General features: G+C 41.4%; 1 protein-coding gene across 3 annotated transcripts in view; it reads right to left on the bottom strand.

Annotated features, from left to right (window-relative positions):
- Window positions 1-16,308, bottom strand: part of ITGA6 (integrin subunit alpha 6) — a 47,409-nt gene that overhangs the window by 17,976 nt on the left and 13,125 nt on the right. For all 3 annotated transcript variants that reach the window (XM_037397082.1, XM_037397081.1, XM_037397080.1), the window contains exons 2-7: window positions 7,423-7,550; window positions 6,950-7,029; window positions 4,882-5,137; window positions 3,227-3,358; window positions 675-885; window positions 20-213 (exon numbers count right to left, since the gene is read on the bottom strand). In XM_037397082.1, the coding sequence (XP_037252979.1) occupies window positions 20-213; window positions 675-885; window positions 3,227-3,358; window positions 4,882-5,137; window positions 6,950-7,029; window positions 7,423-7,550 (1,001 nt within the window). The remainder of the gene's footprint in view (window positions 1-19; window positions 214-674; window positions 886-3,226; window positions 3,359-4,881; window positions 5,138-6,949; window positions 7,030-7,422; window positions 7,551-16,308) is intronic.

Genomic DNA, 16,308 nt, shown 5'->3' with positions numbered 1-16,308 from the left:
GTAATAATTTTTCACTCACCGGGATATCCATCCTGATTAATGTCCCCAACATTTTCAACTGCAAGACCAAACATGGAGTCAGTGGTTCCATTTAAGCGGATAGGTTTCACTCCTTCCCATCTGCCTTGCTGGTTAATGTACACGTACACAGCGCCGCCAATATCTCCGCTTCTGTCAAAATACTGCGGAGCTCCGACAACAATGTCCTGCCATCTTAAAAGGGAAAAAACCCACAGTGCTTTTACAGAAGAATGGTGGAAAATAACTGCTCAGATTGTGGTCTCGAGGTCAGATAGCCAAGAAGCTGCTGGACAAAGACTAAAAAGTACATTAAACTGGTTAGGCAACAACAGCTCTGCTGATAGCACAAGGCGATTATCAGAGGTTGCCCTTTGAAACATGCAAGGATCTTCTAGGGCCGCCTTTGCGTATGAGATTTGTTTCCTCTTTCTTTGTTTACACTATTTGTTTAAATTTAAATAAAACTCTTTTCTATAATTAGAAACACAGACTATGTCCTGACTGGTTCTCTGCAATGCTCGTCATTCCCTCCAGCAAAACAAGGAAGATGGGATTTGGCATTCCTTGTATTGCTACTGTGGGAAACCAAAGCAGAAATAAACCAGATCGCCATCCTTCATTATAAAGGCAGCACGAGTTAACCAAGGCCATACCCATCATTGTTGAGATCCACAACAGCAACATCATAGCCAAAAGAAGAGGCCAGCCCTTCTCCTTCAAACATGTGCTCAAGGGAAAGTGCTCTCTGATTCTTCTCTTTTTTCAGTAAAACAACTGCTCCGCTGTGGTTGGCTCTTGGGGCACCAGACACAAAAGTCATCTCATCTTGGGAGACAATTCCTTTACCAGAGTCCAAAGAGAAACCTTTAACAGAGAAAGAAAGAAAAAAAAAATAAAAAAACCCAAACTAACAGCTTGTATTGTTAATAGGAAAAATAAATTCCCCTAACTATATTAAAGTGGTATATCGAATGGAAGCTTTGTCTAAAACTGACTGTGATATACTGGGAATTCTCCATTTCTGTTTGGACCGGTGGATGCACTTTTACAAGCTGACCCTCCTCCATACATTACATTTAAGTATTTCCCCCACAAAATCTGTTATTTCATTACTCACTCAGGTCTACTTTTCACAAAGACTACATACAAGACCATTTTTAAACACAGCAGTTTAGAAATGACTACATCTTACCACTTGAATATAGCTCGAGTATTTCACCTCTGACAAAATTATTGTAAAACTTCCTCAGTACAAGTTGGTATCACTCTATTGCAAACATGCAAAATGCACCGCGCACGCACAGTATTTTACATGGTGATGTAGACAGTATTTGAGAATCACCTTACACAGTAATGGTGAAATTGGCATTTTGATTTAATGCAGCCCTAAAGGACACGTTCAAATCAATTTAGTCTTATGCATTCTTTATGAAACCAACACATCTTAAAATAGATGAAAAACTGAGTTGAAAGAATATATTGCATATACCAACATATCCAATAAAGGTCAAAGTAGAAACTTACACACATTGCACAGAAGACAGACACTAGCCAGCAGACAGAAATCTCCCTTCTGAAACACTTCACCACTACTATGAAAATTCTCAATTACAGCAATTCACCATGAGGCGGTTTCAGAAAAATTCAGGGAGTCCCATCCGGGGGATGGATGAGAGGGTTTGCAGTAATGCATGGCAAATCAGCCGTGTTATTTTTCAAGCTCCTCTTCATCCAAACCCCTGTTTTTACATGCTTTTACTTGTGGTGTATTTGAGATGAGGGGGGATGGAGGGGAGAGGATCATGTCAAAGGTCTGGAGATTATGTCTGACCAGATGCTGCCACCTCCGGTGGTCACAAACCTAAGTAGCTATTCATCATTACATCCACCGGTCTGTCCACCTGTATGCCGGGAGGCAATGTTTTGTATACAAACTGATCTGGATGAGTATCAGATACAGCTGTCAAAAATAGAAGACCTGTAAACACGAGTGAAAGATTGAAGAGAAAAAAACAGCAGTTAAGCAGAGCAGCTATAACCATGTTTATTTACTGTCTAAACAGAGGGAACAGCGATGCCAGGGAACAGCAGGCATGCCTGGAAGTGGTTTTGATTGTGACAAATCAAGGGCAGCACTTACGTTCAGGAGATAAATGCATTTGTCATGAAACTGCAAAAAGTCAGTATTGCTGTGTTCGCAGGAAAAGACACCTCCGCAGCACTCCTCACCTTGCCAATTCTTACTTCACCAGAAGAGGCTATCAGCTTGTCTTTCTAACATAAGCTCTTAGGGGTTTTTTTGGGTTTGGTTTCTTGTGATGCTTTGGTTTTTGTTTTGGGTTTTTTACACCCAGTAAATACTATTTCCTCTAACAGATAGCTCTAAAGTTGGCTCTTTTCTTGACTTGCTTTTACCTTTTATATTAGCAATACCCTTCCCATCTGTTCAGCTTTCCACCACCCACACAGAAATACCAGTTTCAAGTTACCAGAACTGTATTTGTGCACGTGCCAAAAGCAGTGGATCAGTACACCACAGAAATCTGCACAGAACAGAAAGGTTCTTTACACTTTAGACTTGAGGCCTTTCCAAAAGTGCAGTGTAGCCTTTTCTCTGCACCAACGTGTCTCACTGTTGTACAGTAACATCCACCGGCCTAAGGACATGGCTTTGCTTTGGTATGCACACAAAGTGCAGGAGAGTCGCCTCCTGCAACACACACACACACTTAAAATAAAAGCACTACTCATACTATGCTGTTTTAAAAGCCTGTAAAAAGGCCAGGAAGTTTTTAAAAAAACTAGTAGAATAAACAAACTGCACTCACCTACCAGGAGAGAGAAACTGCAGTCTTAGCAGTTACATCCAGAAACTCAAATTTTGATAAAACTTTCCAATACCACATGGTAGTACTTAACCATCAGAGCGATTAAAATCACCCCCTGAGAATCTCTAGGTCCTCATCACAGCTCTTAAACCTCTCATTACATTAGCAGCTCTTCTAGCTACCTCAGCAGACTATCATCCTACACTTAAAACTGGCCCATAAACACAGAGGGAGATGTGAATTAACCAAAATGTTTAACACGTTACAGAGTCCACAAATGAAGGATTTTCTCCTCCCATTTCATACCATTGCACCAGGGCTGGGATCACAAACGTTTAGGAAGCCTAAAGAAATTTACTATATGTACTTAATCCTACCTAAGTAACTGTTAGCTGGAACAGGAACTAGATTCTTATCTTGGCGGCTCTCATCACCAACTTCGTAAGGCCCATCATCAAAGATACCCAGATCATAAAATGTCTGGTTCTTTTGCTCTGCACGAACCACCCCTGAAGAAATGAAATGATAAAATAAAAGCAAATGAATGGTAAGGGAGAAAAATAACAGATAAATGGTTCCAAACTAACATTTAACTACAATGAATGAGATAGTGACTGCTGTTTAAATGGGACAAACACAGAACAGTGCACTGGGTGAAAGGGTTTTCCAAAGGCGATGAATTTCTGTGTGCCAGAATCTCACACTGCTCTACAGAGAGGTCATGCAGTGATCTGAAAAACACAGGATACTAAGAAAATTCTCAACAAAAACATGGGACTGGCTTAGTCAGGAACCGCCCTCATCCCACAGTTGGTAAGTTCATAAAGCCTCTCTTAAAAGGAAGGTAAGTACACAGGAATACACACACACACACAAATTACTGTTCAGCTATGACAAACACCAGTGATATATTTCAAAAACATTATTTAAGGGGAAAAGAGTTCTTGTTCAATAAAACGTGTGCTTCCCTTTTATCAACAGGTGTACTTAACATGTTGGCGAGCACAAACGTGTTTTCCCATGATACAAAAGAGTACTCTTATGATTGATACACTGTCATAGCACTTCTCTGCAATTGAAGTAAAGCAGCATCTGAACTCAATATGCTGTTTCAACCTGGTTAGATTTTGTTGACAGATACGTGCAAGATTAAGTTTCCAGTAAAGTACACCTTGTGCCAGAGCTTAAAGATTTTGCATGGTTCATATAGCAGGCACAGGTGTACAAGGGGGAAAAAAACCCATAATAATTTGAGATCAGATGTTCTAAAGGGGGAAGTACTTGCAGCTGTTGGTGTAACGAAGTGCAACAGGAAAAAAACACTTTAAGAAAAAGAGACAGAGCTGGCTGTTCAGATGCTTCTCAATATAAACTAACAGAGAAAATCTATGGGGGTTTTTCCCCTTAAATTTCAGAGTATCTCCTAGATGATATAGAGCGCTTAGCTCTTAGGCAGAGAGATGATCCATGAAATTTTACATGGATATCCATGGATTTAGATACAAATACATGTTGTATTGCTCTGTTACCTTCCTGCAATCCTCCAGTATTTAATTTGGGAAGAACTACTTTCCATAGACTTCAAAAGTGGAGAATACTGCAGGATAAACAAAGATCTCAGTGTAGCTATCTAGTATTTGCTCAAATGCAGGAAAAAAGATGGGAGAAATAACTTCAAATTTATTTAGTATTTTGTTCCAGTATGGAAGGCTCAAAACAAGCACTCAATCCCACCGTAAGATTAAGACTAGTAAGGGAAAATTTTGCTGTACATATGTGCAATGTTCCATTATCCATTCATAAGTACTTCCTCAAAAATAGTTAAAGGAACTTCAGTAAATACTTTTGGTATAGCAGCATAGCATTTTGTGAAAACAAGGTAAAAATCATTATATCCTATCATCCCCCCGCCTCAAAAAAAAAAAAAAAACCCAAACCAAACAACACCCAAAAAAAACCCCATAGGATGCAACCCTTGTGAGCAACCTCAGAGGAAATGGGAAGGGTAGGCAGGAAGGAAGCCAGGTCGTACCTTTCCAATTGTAAGTGCCTGGGGCACCAAACACGATATAATGATAGTCTCTAGTAAAAGTAGCAGCAACACCTTGCTGACAGGAACCAAACTTCTCATGGCCTCTCAAACGGCCATCACAAAAACTCCACACTCCGTTATCCATATCATCCTTAATAGTAAGATCCTGGCTCAGCACATAGCACCTTCCAATGATATCCCGGGTTTCCTGCACTGTGTTTACATACTGCCTTTTCTCATAGCGATGTGCGCATGTCTGCAAGATAGAAGAAATAGTAAGTGATGCTTTCTGTATGTTTGTATGCGAGTCATCGAGGAAGGCTGGTCCATTAGCAATACTTCATGCTAGCAGCGCTGTAAGTCGCCTTGTAGACACACCTGTGTTGCAACGCAGAATGTCCACCGTTCCCTATGGGCAACATATGGGAAAAACTGGGCATCTATGGATACAAATCAGAGCAACTAGCTTCATGGTCACGGAAGGCTGCACGGTTAAATCCCTTCTTCTCTGTAGGAATTAGGCTTTTTAGCCCTAAAGCCTTCCCTGATACCTAATCCCTCTCTTTCAGGAAGTAAGGAGAGAACCACCCTATGTCTTGTAAAGGAAGAAGTGGCTGCATTTCCCCATGACTGTCAAGAGTTAAGTGACTTACACGCCTGTGCAGGACATGAGAAGCTGGTTCACCTACCATCTACCTGAGACTATTCAGAACTCACCCCTTCCAGAAGACTGCCACGAAGCAGAGGCTGAATGCTCTTCCAGTGAAGGGGAGGGAAGTTGTTCCTACTTCCTATGCTGAATGTTCCACTTAGGGGATAACTGTCGCTGGGACAGAGCAGCAGCGCCGAGAACAACCTGCTCCTTAACCTAGCAGCTGTTCAGCCTCTGTGTTAAATATTTGATTAGAATTCTGTTCCCTGGTGAAGAGTCTAAAAGGTTAAGTGGTGTAACCCCCAAAACACCAAACCATTGTAAAAAGAAATGGAGCAATCAAACCCCTTTGCCAGCAGTAGTTTTTGCAGAACCAGTTGTACTAGGAGTGTGAAGAGCACAAGCGAGCCAGGTTTCTCAGCTGGCATACTTTTCCTATGCTTCCTATCAAGGCTTAAATATTAAGCAAACATCCAGCTGCTCCACACTTCGAGCACTGCAGTACTGCCCGGCCGCACAGTGACCTTCAGGCTGCCCACACCTCATCTGCATAAGAACATTTACTACTTACCGCTTACAAATAAAAGTTTCTTCTCAGAAAAGACAAGACAGCATTAGTTGATGATTCAATGACCAGGCCTTTTTCTGCCTGCTCTTTCCCCCTTTGGGTTCTGAGGCAGACTGAAACAAGTTATTACTGCCTCTATATCCTTAAAAAATTCCAGAATCACACCCTGAAGTCACCTGCCTCCAGTTTTGGAAGTGAAAAGTAACCTGCAAGAATACAGTTAAATGGGGAAGCTTCACTGCACACCCATTTTATGATGCAGCTGGTATCCTGCAGCACCATGGGAGGTTTATTTAACTAAAAAAGAGCTTAAAAAGTAACATTCTCTGGTAACTGCTGAGAACTTTTTCTCTCTGTACTGTACAAAATAAAGAATACCTCGTAGCCTTACTGCAGTGCAATGGCCACATTAATTCATAGGAGCAACCTGGCCAAAGTCTCTTCTGAAAGCTGAAGTGATGCTGACCATCTTGAAAACCGGCTGATGATAACCTGCTACTTTTACAGCCTCATCATACTATTTTTCCCTATTTCTGTAGTCAGTTGTATTTAAAAGAAACAATGTGTGTTATCACCAAAAAAGTAAGCGGACAACCTGAAAATGAACTGTCCATCCTAGACTGTTACAAAGGCTATTAAAAAGGCTAATGCGTAGTTAGAAAAATAAGGTAATTTAAAGCTTTTACAATCTCAGGTGCCTTAATTTGCTAGGGAGACATTTAAGTCCTTACAATAAATCACAGGAGTAAACATCGGAAAGTTACCATTCAGAAAGCTGCATAGAAACACAAACCATTTACTGTAGACCCAAAATGTTGGGTTTTTTTAAGTTAGTCCTTTACACTTACCACCACATTTCCTCCTGGCCCCTGACTTTGGACAGTTACACCCATCCATTGGTCTTCTTTACTCTCCATCTTCGGGTCAGCTGCAGAGTATCATAATACAGCTTCAAATATTAACATCTAACTACGTTTTCTTTTTCTTTTTTTTTAAAGGCACTTCATACAGTACATGAGACAGTCTGCAGGTGGCAGCGTCTGTACAGTTTATCACTGACAACATCCATTTTATTAAACACTTCCAGCATGTTACTTCACGTCACATCAATTTATTAAAGAATAAGAACATCCAAATCCACCAAGATCTAACCATCTTACATTATCTTAGCAGTTAAGCTACAACTTACTCTGATGCAAAAATAATTACGTATAAATTCACAGAAGCAACTGCCTGATACACTGCCTCTGGAAAGGACTGTATCAAGTAAGAAAAATCAGACAACCACTTCAATCCCAAACAAAAGCACTGAAGAACTTACTCTCCTCATCAAATATGACACGTGTGCAGTGTGCATTCAGAGATGTGATGTCACAGCTGTACAACCCTCCTGTTCTGTTGGCTTGTTGGGATGGAAAGGCCTTTTCCCGAGGAGCTCCAACCAGCAATCTGCAGGGAAAGAGAAATAATTTCAAGGGATCTGTAGACAGAATATTAGAAAAGAAGAAGCCAAAAGAATCAGGAAGTGTTTTCACCATGTTGCTAGAGGTGTGACATGCAAACATTTGAAGATGGATGAAAAGCTACATCACAGCACTGTTCTTAAAAAAAAAAAGGGGGGGGGGGGGAAGGGCTGTAAAGCAGTAATAGGTTCTGCAATTATTGGCCCTGCAAACCAGTAAATGTATTGTTACTGGCTATTATTGTTGCAATGTTTCCTGAGAGACGTTGATAAAAATCAGAAGTGTCTGGCAGTTTTGCAAAAAACGTCTTCTATCAGGAAGTCATGTAGGGTATTTGTTACCTTACTAGAAATTTTTGGTAAGGGTGGGAGAAGTATTTTTACTAAAATGACCACAAACCCACTAACAGTGAACACAAGTGCTTTCAGGCTGTCTTCTGGTTTTATGCCAGTCCTGTGCCACTGTTCAGCTGAATTTATATGGGCACCTTAGTATCTCCAACCCACGAAGCAAAGCAAGATCCCTCCTGGACCAAGGAAGTGTGCACTGAACTATTCCCAGTTCTGTGCAAACGTGCAATACTTCACTCCTCTGGCCAGATACCTCACTTTGAAGCTGCAAATGTTTTTCTCCAACAAATCTCTGACCAACAACAGGCCTCTCCCACAAAGGACTTATTTCTCCTATAAAAAGGCCACTGTAACAATCCCTCCTTAGATATTGTTCTGGTAACCAAATGTGATGGTTCTTCTTTTAAAAACTGAATAAAAGCAAATTTTCTTCCTGTATCAACTGTCCCCCACCATGAGTATCATCAGAAAATAACCAGTAGACATATTTACTTGCAAAATAAGGGGTTTCAGCCAAAAAAACGTATCTTACGTTGTCTATGTTTCTTTGAAGTGTCACAGACACACACCAAGGCACAGCTGCCTCTCAAGCAGCTAACTGAAACTAGTTACAACCAGTATGTAAGTTCGTGGAAGAAACAAGAAACATGACACTCAGCTGATAAACGAGAGAACAGCGTGCGGATAGGTGCGACACAGAGGTGTGATGGGCGGATGCCGAACCAGACTCCATGTGTTTCCTGACCCTGGTACAAAAGAGCTGAGAGAAGAGATCCCTGAAGTTACAGTGTCAAGGAGGCAAAGCTGGGACTGTAGTTGGATCCACAAGGCTCAGAGGAACTCAGACCCTCCTTTAAGGCTTCCGCTGCAGAGTTTTGCTTGAGAAAAAAGCTCTTCTGCCTGCTTTGTTGTGACAGTTGGACAAAGCACACTGCAGTCCCTCAGAATGCTTTTCTTACTAAGAACGAGCCTCACCTTTACTCATGCCTAACAGTTAAGACTGTATCAGTTAAGATCAATACCTAATTTCTGTTATTAAGAAAATGCTTATTCACCACCACTAACGAGACACAAAACGAAACTGATATGAGAAAACACACTTTGTCCAGAACAGAGAATTACATCTGCATTGTGTAACAGCCACATTTTCACTACTTCTTCAGAAATAAATTCCCCCACAATACATAATTTGCCCTCACAAAGGTAACCTCCTCAACAGTAAAACCTTCAAGTAAAGATGAGGACACACAGTGTGGGTGGGTTTTGGTTTAAAGTGTTTCCTTCTTTTCTCCCAACATACATCTGGCATCTTTTTTCAAGGATTTGTTCAGAAACACGGTAGTCATCACAAGAGTTTGTAATCTAAACAACCACGCTTTTAGAAAGGCCGTTAATAACTTCATTTTCTAATTTTGGCAACAATGCATTTAACTGTAACAAAAAAAGTAATTCTTTTGCAAATTATCTGTTTCTGAGCTATACCTAACGTTTGCACAGATACAATTTCTTCTCAGTTCTGTTAGCCCCCCAAGGAAAGACAGATGAGATTATTAACATTAATAAATCAAGAATTTAAGAAAGTAGAGGCACTGATTTCCTAACAGAGAAAATTATATTATTTCTACTTTTTCATTCAAAGCGTGAGGAGTAAAACTGACGTACCGCATTTCACCTACAGAAATTTGATCAGAAACCTTTTGTTTCAACATTGTGAACACAACTGAAAGCTTCTGGAATTGAAATACTTAACTTGGTTTAATTCATCCATCTGCATACTACTTACAGCAGTGGTGCTAGACCAAGAAAATTATGACCCTGTTCTTTTCAATGGGACTATATCCTCTCTCCAGGTAAATGATACATTTTCCAACATACCACGATGTGACCATGATTTGATGACAATTTAGGCAGAGGGAGGACCTACTGAAGCATCAGAGAATAAACGGCGTAGCCAACAGAAGATCAAGTCAAAAGATGTGCCATCTGACATCAGATGCCCCAAACATTCAATGGCATCTCAGACAGTCCTGTTGAGATCAGCAGATGAAAAATGCAATTGTTCAGCCTTCTTAATAAAGAAGCATCAATTCAACATGACCTCAAAAAGAAACAGTCAAGCTTAGATTTTTCCCAGTGCTCATTTCCCCTGTCCAAATATTGCCCAAGTTATTTTCCACTGTAAACAAAAGTATTTCAAAGCAGACTTAAACCCTCCAGACTTCAAAGAACTTTTGTCAGGAATCCTGTCACTAGTCTTCAAGGCTCATCAAAGACAAAAATCTTGAATTCTGTTAGGTACATCACTGCAAATCCTCATTCACAACACAATTCAACAGTAGCACACATTATGAGCAGGTGCTTGCAAAGGATTAGATCAGTTCAGGCAGATGCTACAGTAAATCCTGAAATGTATTTTGAAGTAGCAGGCAAAGACCCATTAAAAAGTGTCAAAACTCCTTTGTACTTCTCTATTTATCTGCTCCAAAGACCACAGCACAGAAGACTAACCTATGCTTCCAGGTTCTGCAAGACCGGTTACTAAAGATGATAAGGATTATAAATGTTACGGGGATTATCAACATTATCAGGAAGGTAAGAAAAAGTCATATGCATCTAATCTTTGGCTGAATAAACCAAGCAAAACATAAAAATCCCTGTCAAGCACATTGTGACGTGGATCAACAGAGCTGCTGTTTGACCTTGCCTACTGTTCAAGAGGCATGCTTGAAAAATCAGAATTCTATTATAAAAGACAAATTACTTTATTTAAAAATAAAAAATGTGCAGACGACTAGGGAAGTGTGCCATGGACCATGCACCAGTGTGAATTTCAGCATGACTGCAGCAGTCCAAATGAATCGGCTTGTACACTGAACTGTGCTACGTGCGCAACAGACTCCTTCCAGACTGAGGACACATTCCAGTCATTACTGTATGGCTACTTACTTGGCTGGGTTTTAATAGAAGAATTTTAATCAAGTTTGAGCTCATTACGCCAAGAACGAGTTAGGTTTCTCTGCAGCTACACATGTTCCATTTTAGCTTTCTCAGTGGCAAGCAAAACCTTTCCAAAAGGAAAGAGGTAAGGGGGGAGGGGGGGAGGGGCGTGTGTGAGGAGATGCTTTCTTAGCTACTGCTGTCTCCTTATATTGGCAGGTGAAACACGCAGATTAAAACCAAAGAACTTCCTTATTTTGTTCATTAGAACTTCTCCCTGAAGGTGTACACAGGCTACAGTCACTATCAGTTCAGGTCTGAATGCCCAAAGTCAGGCTCCAGAATCCGTATTTAGATACCGAAGCAATTCCCCCATGTCAAAACTGCAGTCAGAGATGAAAACCCCAGAGTCCCCAACATGCAGGCATTCACTGATTTTCCATCCCATGGCAGGTTTGCCTTATTACTATGCAGAAAACAAAAGCTCAGCCATACAGTATACTGAGCATAAACATGTCTGAGCATTAGTTCCTGTTGGAGCCTTAGCTTTTTGTGATTTGAGTTATGATAACTTAGTAGCTAACGTTTACCATATGAGCTAAAAGTCAGGCAAAAGAAAATACTACTACTATTCCTCATGTAAATTACAGAATCAGATGCTTCATACTACTCGAATCCTGATTTTCTGCATTCACCTTGCTTAAATATATACTATAAAAACCTAAGGTTTTCCCTGAGCCAATCAGACACCACAGGTGTTAAATTCACTTCTTTTAATAGCTCATTACATTACATTTCTGTAGATAAAAAGAAGTGTCTATCAAGTGACAATGTCGGGGAAAAAATCAGAATTCTCTCATACCCTGGCACAAAATAACAATGCTCTTCAGCTCCAGTTACACCCCATAATTGAAACATGCACCTTCCAATTTAAACCAAAATTCTAATTTCAAACCAAATACATCAGTTTTGTTGCTCTGTTGGTTAGAATTAGATTAATTATTGCTTTCTCTTGATTACCTCTTGGAGAAATGCAATGACTGAAGCTCCATTGCCAATTATCAGCATCTGCAGGGACAGATTTACTCCCTTACAACCTCAGGTTCATGGCCAAACTTGAGATAATCCTACAGGATTAGAGCTCCGTATTGGCACACAATGCCAGTTTAACTAACTGGCCTCACCGAATCGCAGTCCTGGCCCAGGTGGATGGTGCCTGCATTGCACAGGTGCCGGTGACCCCACTGTACCTCCATGTGCAAGGTGCAGCCGCCACGTGTAACAGGGACAGGCACAAGCCCTCCCTCTCAAGAGAGGGACCAGCGCAACACCCATCCCTCCGTGCAAGTCTCGAGCACCTACATCGACCCTACCTCACTGCAATACTATGGTACACCTGAACGCAATGGCTGAGGCAAGAAAAACTCCATCTCATCAGTTACGCTGAGCACTACTCAAGCCTCAAAAAGGCATCAAGAGATCTTACTGACTTGATCCAGGTCTGGACCAGCCCTTTCAATAACTGTATGTAGAAAATATGGCTTATAAACCCACACATTCCCAAAAAGCGAAAGGAGGTGGGAACTCACTGCCCGCAGGCAGGCAGGCACCAGGACTCCCTTTGTCGGCTGCTACTGACTGGTGTTCAGCAACAACAGCTGGGTAAACGTCAAGTAGAATGGCTGTAACTTAATTTAATCAAAAGTAGCCCAAAGAGTTATTAAGATCCAAAGCAAAATACATCAGAAAAAGCTTTCTGTTTTAACAGAATATTAAGCAGTAAGGTGCAGATTTTAAAACCCTCCCTACTTTCGCTTGTAATTCTTGAGAAGTTTGGTAGGTGGCTGTGGCTCCTTCTCGGCTAATGGCAACAACAGTGAGAACTGGGAGTAGCTCCTGCTCACAGCTATCTGAACGCCCTCCAATATGGCTCATGAAACTACCCGGGTCGCTTCCAAAAGGGAAGCTGCAGTTAAAATGAGAAAACCTTATCATAAGAAATTCAGAAAACCTCCAAGCTCCTGGATGCATTCCCTCACTCCACACTGAAATTCTTTTCCTTCCTTATAGACTGGAACTGTTAAGGGCAACATACAATTTTCACAACATATTTTTTCTTCTCTGAAGTATCAGCAATTCATTACAGTTCTGTTTTGGAATAAACACTCACTCAAAAGAAATCAAGTCAAAGGATGGAGAGTATCTTCAACTCTTTTTGAAAGCGAATCCTGTTCATCAAAGAGGGTTCCATTGAGTAAATTACATTTTTATTTAAACAAATACAAAAAATACCACAGCCTGCACTGAGCTCTGATACCCCGCTACCTCCCAAAGCTTTCTTCATTCCTCAAATTCTTTACTTTTCCACATATCTTCTACCCCAAACAAGGCACCATGTCTTTGCCATCCTTTCTTTAAAAGTAACAGCATCACATCACTAATGCCAGCTCTGAGCTTTAACAGATTGGCACAGAAATCACTGAAAGTGTTTCTGGGTAACAAACCACTAGCCGTTTCCACATACAGGCAGAATAAAATAGTGGTGTAAATAAATTCCAACTTTGCAAACTTCATTGAGCACAAATTTTCAATTCAGGGTTCCTGTTCTCAGGTAACAATGCTGCCACTGCAGATTGTACGCTTCACTCTGTTTTCAGAAAGACCCCATACACACATGGGGAGCAAATCTGGAAAGTGATAAAGCTAAATGCTATGAAACTTCTTCTACCCCTGACCTGACAGATAGATAGACCCCTGTATCCTTTTCTCCTCACACTCCCAGTACTTGCTTGCAAAGATTTTCAATGGATTAACAAAATGAAGAAATGAGAGTAACTACCACTAACTCATATTTAGATCAAATTTTACTACCAAATCACCCGTCACTAATTGTCTATTAAATGTTTTAAACCTTCAGGCACAGACCCCTGATCTCAACGTGGACATCTAGAGCCCTCCGTTTGAGCTGTATTTTCAGTCCTCTGCACTGGTTTGGTCTCAACAGTTTTTAAACTTGACCAATGGGGAGGACAGGAACACCTTAATCCCCACAATATCTAAACATAACTGAAGGTGGTCAATGGGACAGACGCTCTGTTTGAATACTGCTGGCACCACCTCTGCTTCATGCCTGGATTTAGCTTCTCAAAAGAGAAGCAAGTCACAGGACAAGGAACACCACGGACTAATTAGCACAGAGAGATTGTTCCGTACACTTGGGCTGCTAATGGAAACAGGAGCTAAACCATGGGACTGGAATTCTCAAAAAAAAAAAACAACAAAAAAAAACTCCCAGAAAAATACAGGCAGTAACTGTGTCAGCAGGGGACTTGTCTGTGACACTTTTTACAGAGATACCCATCACTGCCAGCCTGTTAACAGCTATTTTAAGGTGATTCTCCTTATCTGCTACTCCATAGTTACATTTTCCAACTACCAGTCCAAAGCCATGGCCAAGTACACCACTAATCTCTGTTGCCTGGAGGCTTGGCACTTGAAGGATTATGATTTTCATTTTATTTGTTCTGCCTTATTTAGGAAAGGGATTATGACAGAGGCTGGGAAAAGAAGTCAAAAGCAGCATAAGGATGAGGGGCAAGGTACTACAAAGCAAAACTGGAACTACAAAGATACCTGTTGTTCTGGAAAGGCCACTTATAACTGACTTTCTGAAAGTCACATGGAAAAATAAACCCTTTCCCCTAACAGTCCAGAGCCCAGCCTCCAAGGATTTCAAATAGGTTTTGCAGATCTCATCTTCATTAGCAGAAAGCACTTTTCTTACAAGAAGTGGTACAGTCTGCTCCAAAGTCATGTTTCAAAAATACAGTTTCCATTTCAGATGCCACTCTCTGGCTATAACCAGGAGATAACTCACATTTTTCATACTGTCAAATAGCAAGTGAAACCTGTATAATACAGTTTTAATTTCTCCCTTACACACTATACATTCCTTCAGATTTAAAAGAAGGAACCACATCCGTGCCAGAAACAGACTTCAGCATGAAGTGATACTGTAAAACATGTATTAGGCAGTTTTATAATTAATCTACAATAAACTTATGGAAGAAATAATGTCAAAGGGATTTCCACTCAGCTCTTCTAACACGGCAGTGCCTGTTACTACATGAAATCCTCTTATAACAACATGGGGTTTAACTAAAGGAACGACAAGCGCACCATTTCACGGAACAAACTGGAGAGCAGAGGCCCCAGCCCCTCTGGCCCACAGCTGCCATGCCTGCCTCGGGCTCGCTGCCACTGCGCGGGTCCCACCACACCAGCTGGGCACAGCCCTGCCACCGCCCAGCGGGCAGCAGCGGCGGTCGGGTGCCAGCCCAGGCAGGCAGGACAAGCGAGCAAGGGCAGCTGCAACAAAGCAGAGGTGACCCTGCAGTCCCTGGCTACCTGCAAAGAAAGAATAACTGCCCGTCCCTGCTGCCCCCATACCGCAATCTTGCTCTCACGCCACAGCCCGCACACACCATGGCCCTGGCCCACCACCGCTGCCCCAGCTCTGGCCACAGAACAGGCTGTGACGAAGTGGATGCTGGCACTGACCATACAGGTGAGTTAGCGCTGTGGTTCTGTGGACACGCTCACTCTGCAGGCTCAAGTAAGCAAGCACATGACAGAAATCAGGAATTCCTGCCTCCTGCACCTGGGCTGCTGGCCATTCATGCCACAGAAAACCTCTGAATTCAAATTTGAACTTCTTCACATTTGCAGGTCTCTGTACCCCCACTACACATGCCATCTCCATTGAAAGTTCATGGAAAACAAAAGGAGTATCACATCATCTACCAGCTGCATGTTACATGTTTTAGAAAACAAACATGGAAGTCATCAAAATATGGAAACAGTTGCTCAGACTTTTTTCCTTCTCCAAAAAAGCCATCTGAAAGCGCAGTGCTCCCAGTCAGTATTTGAAGGTACTACTTGTTAGAGGTAACAACCGTAACAGGCATATACTGTTCACCAACATACCAAACGCCATTTAAAAAACCCTACAGTTTTAATACAGTGCAAAACAAATATTTGGGTTGAAATGTCATTCCCGTTTCCTTCACTGAAAGAAGTGCATCTATTTCATTTATGACCATAATTAAACCATTAAAAGGCATGAAAGAAGTACAGTAAGAGGGACAGACATTCCACAGTGGAATCTATGAGCAATACAACATGCTACAGCAACTAATCCCACAGTCCCACAGTGCATCCCATTTATGAGACTCCTCCTGCTCCTTCTCTTCCAGATGCTTAACCGCCTTCTCCCTCTGAACTCAGGGGGAAAACAAGACAGGTACAAATCTCCTGCACTAGATACACAACCACAGAAATGGTAATACGTGACTTTGGCAGATTCACCATCTGAGCAAAAGTAGTTCATCGCATTCAACTAAAACTTGCCAGCCAGAGCCCCAGTGAAAAGCGCGCTCCCACCACGCTCTGAGCTAA

The sequence above is a fragment of the Falco rusticolus genome, chromosome 8 (genome assembly GCF_015220075.1).
Source record: "Falco rusticolus isolate bFalRus1 chromosome 8, bFalRus1.pri, whole genome shotgun sequence".
NCBI lineage: Eukaryota > Metazoa > Chordata > Aves > Falconiformes > Falconidae > Falco > Falco rusticolus.
This window is presented reverse-complemented; position numbering and strand designations above follow the sequence as displayed.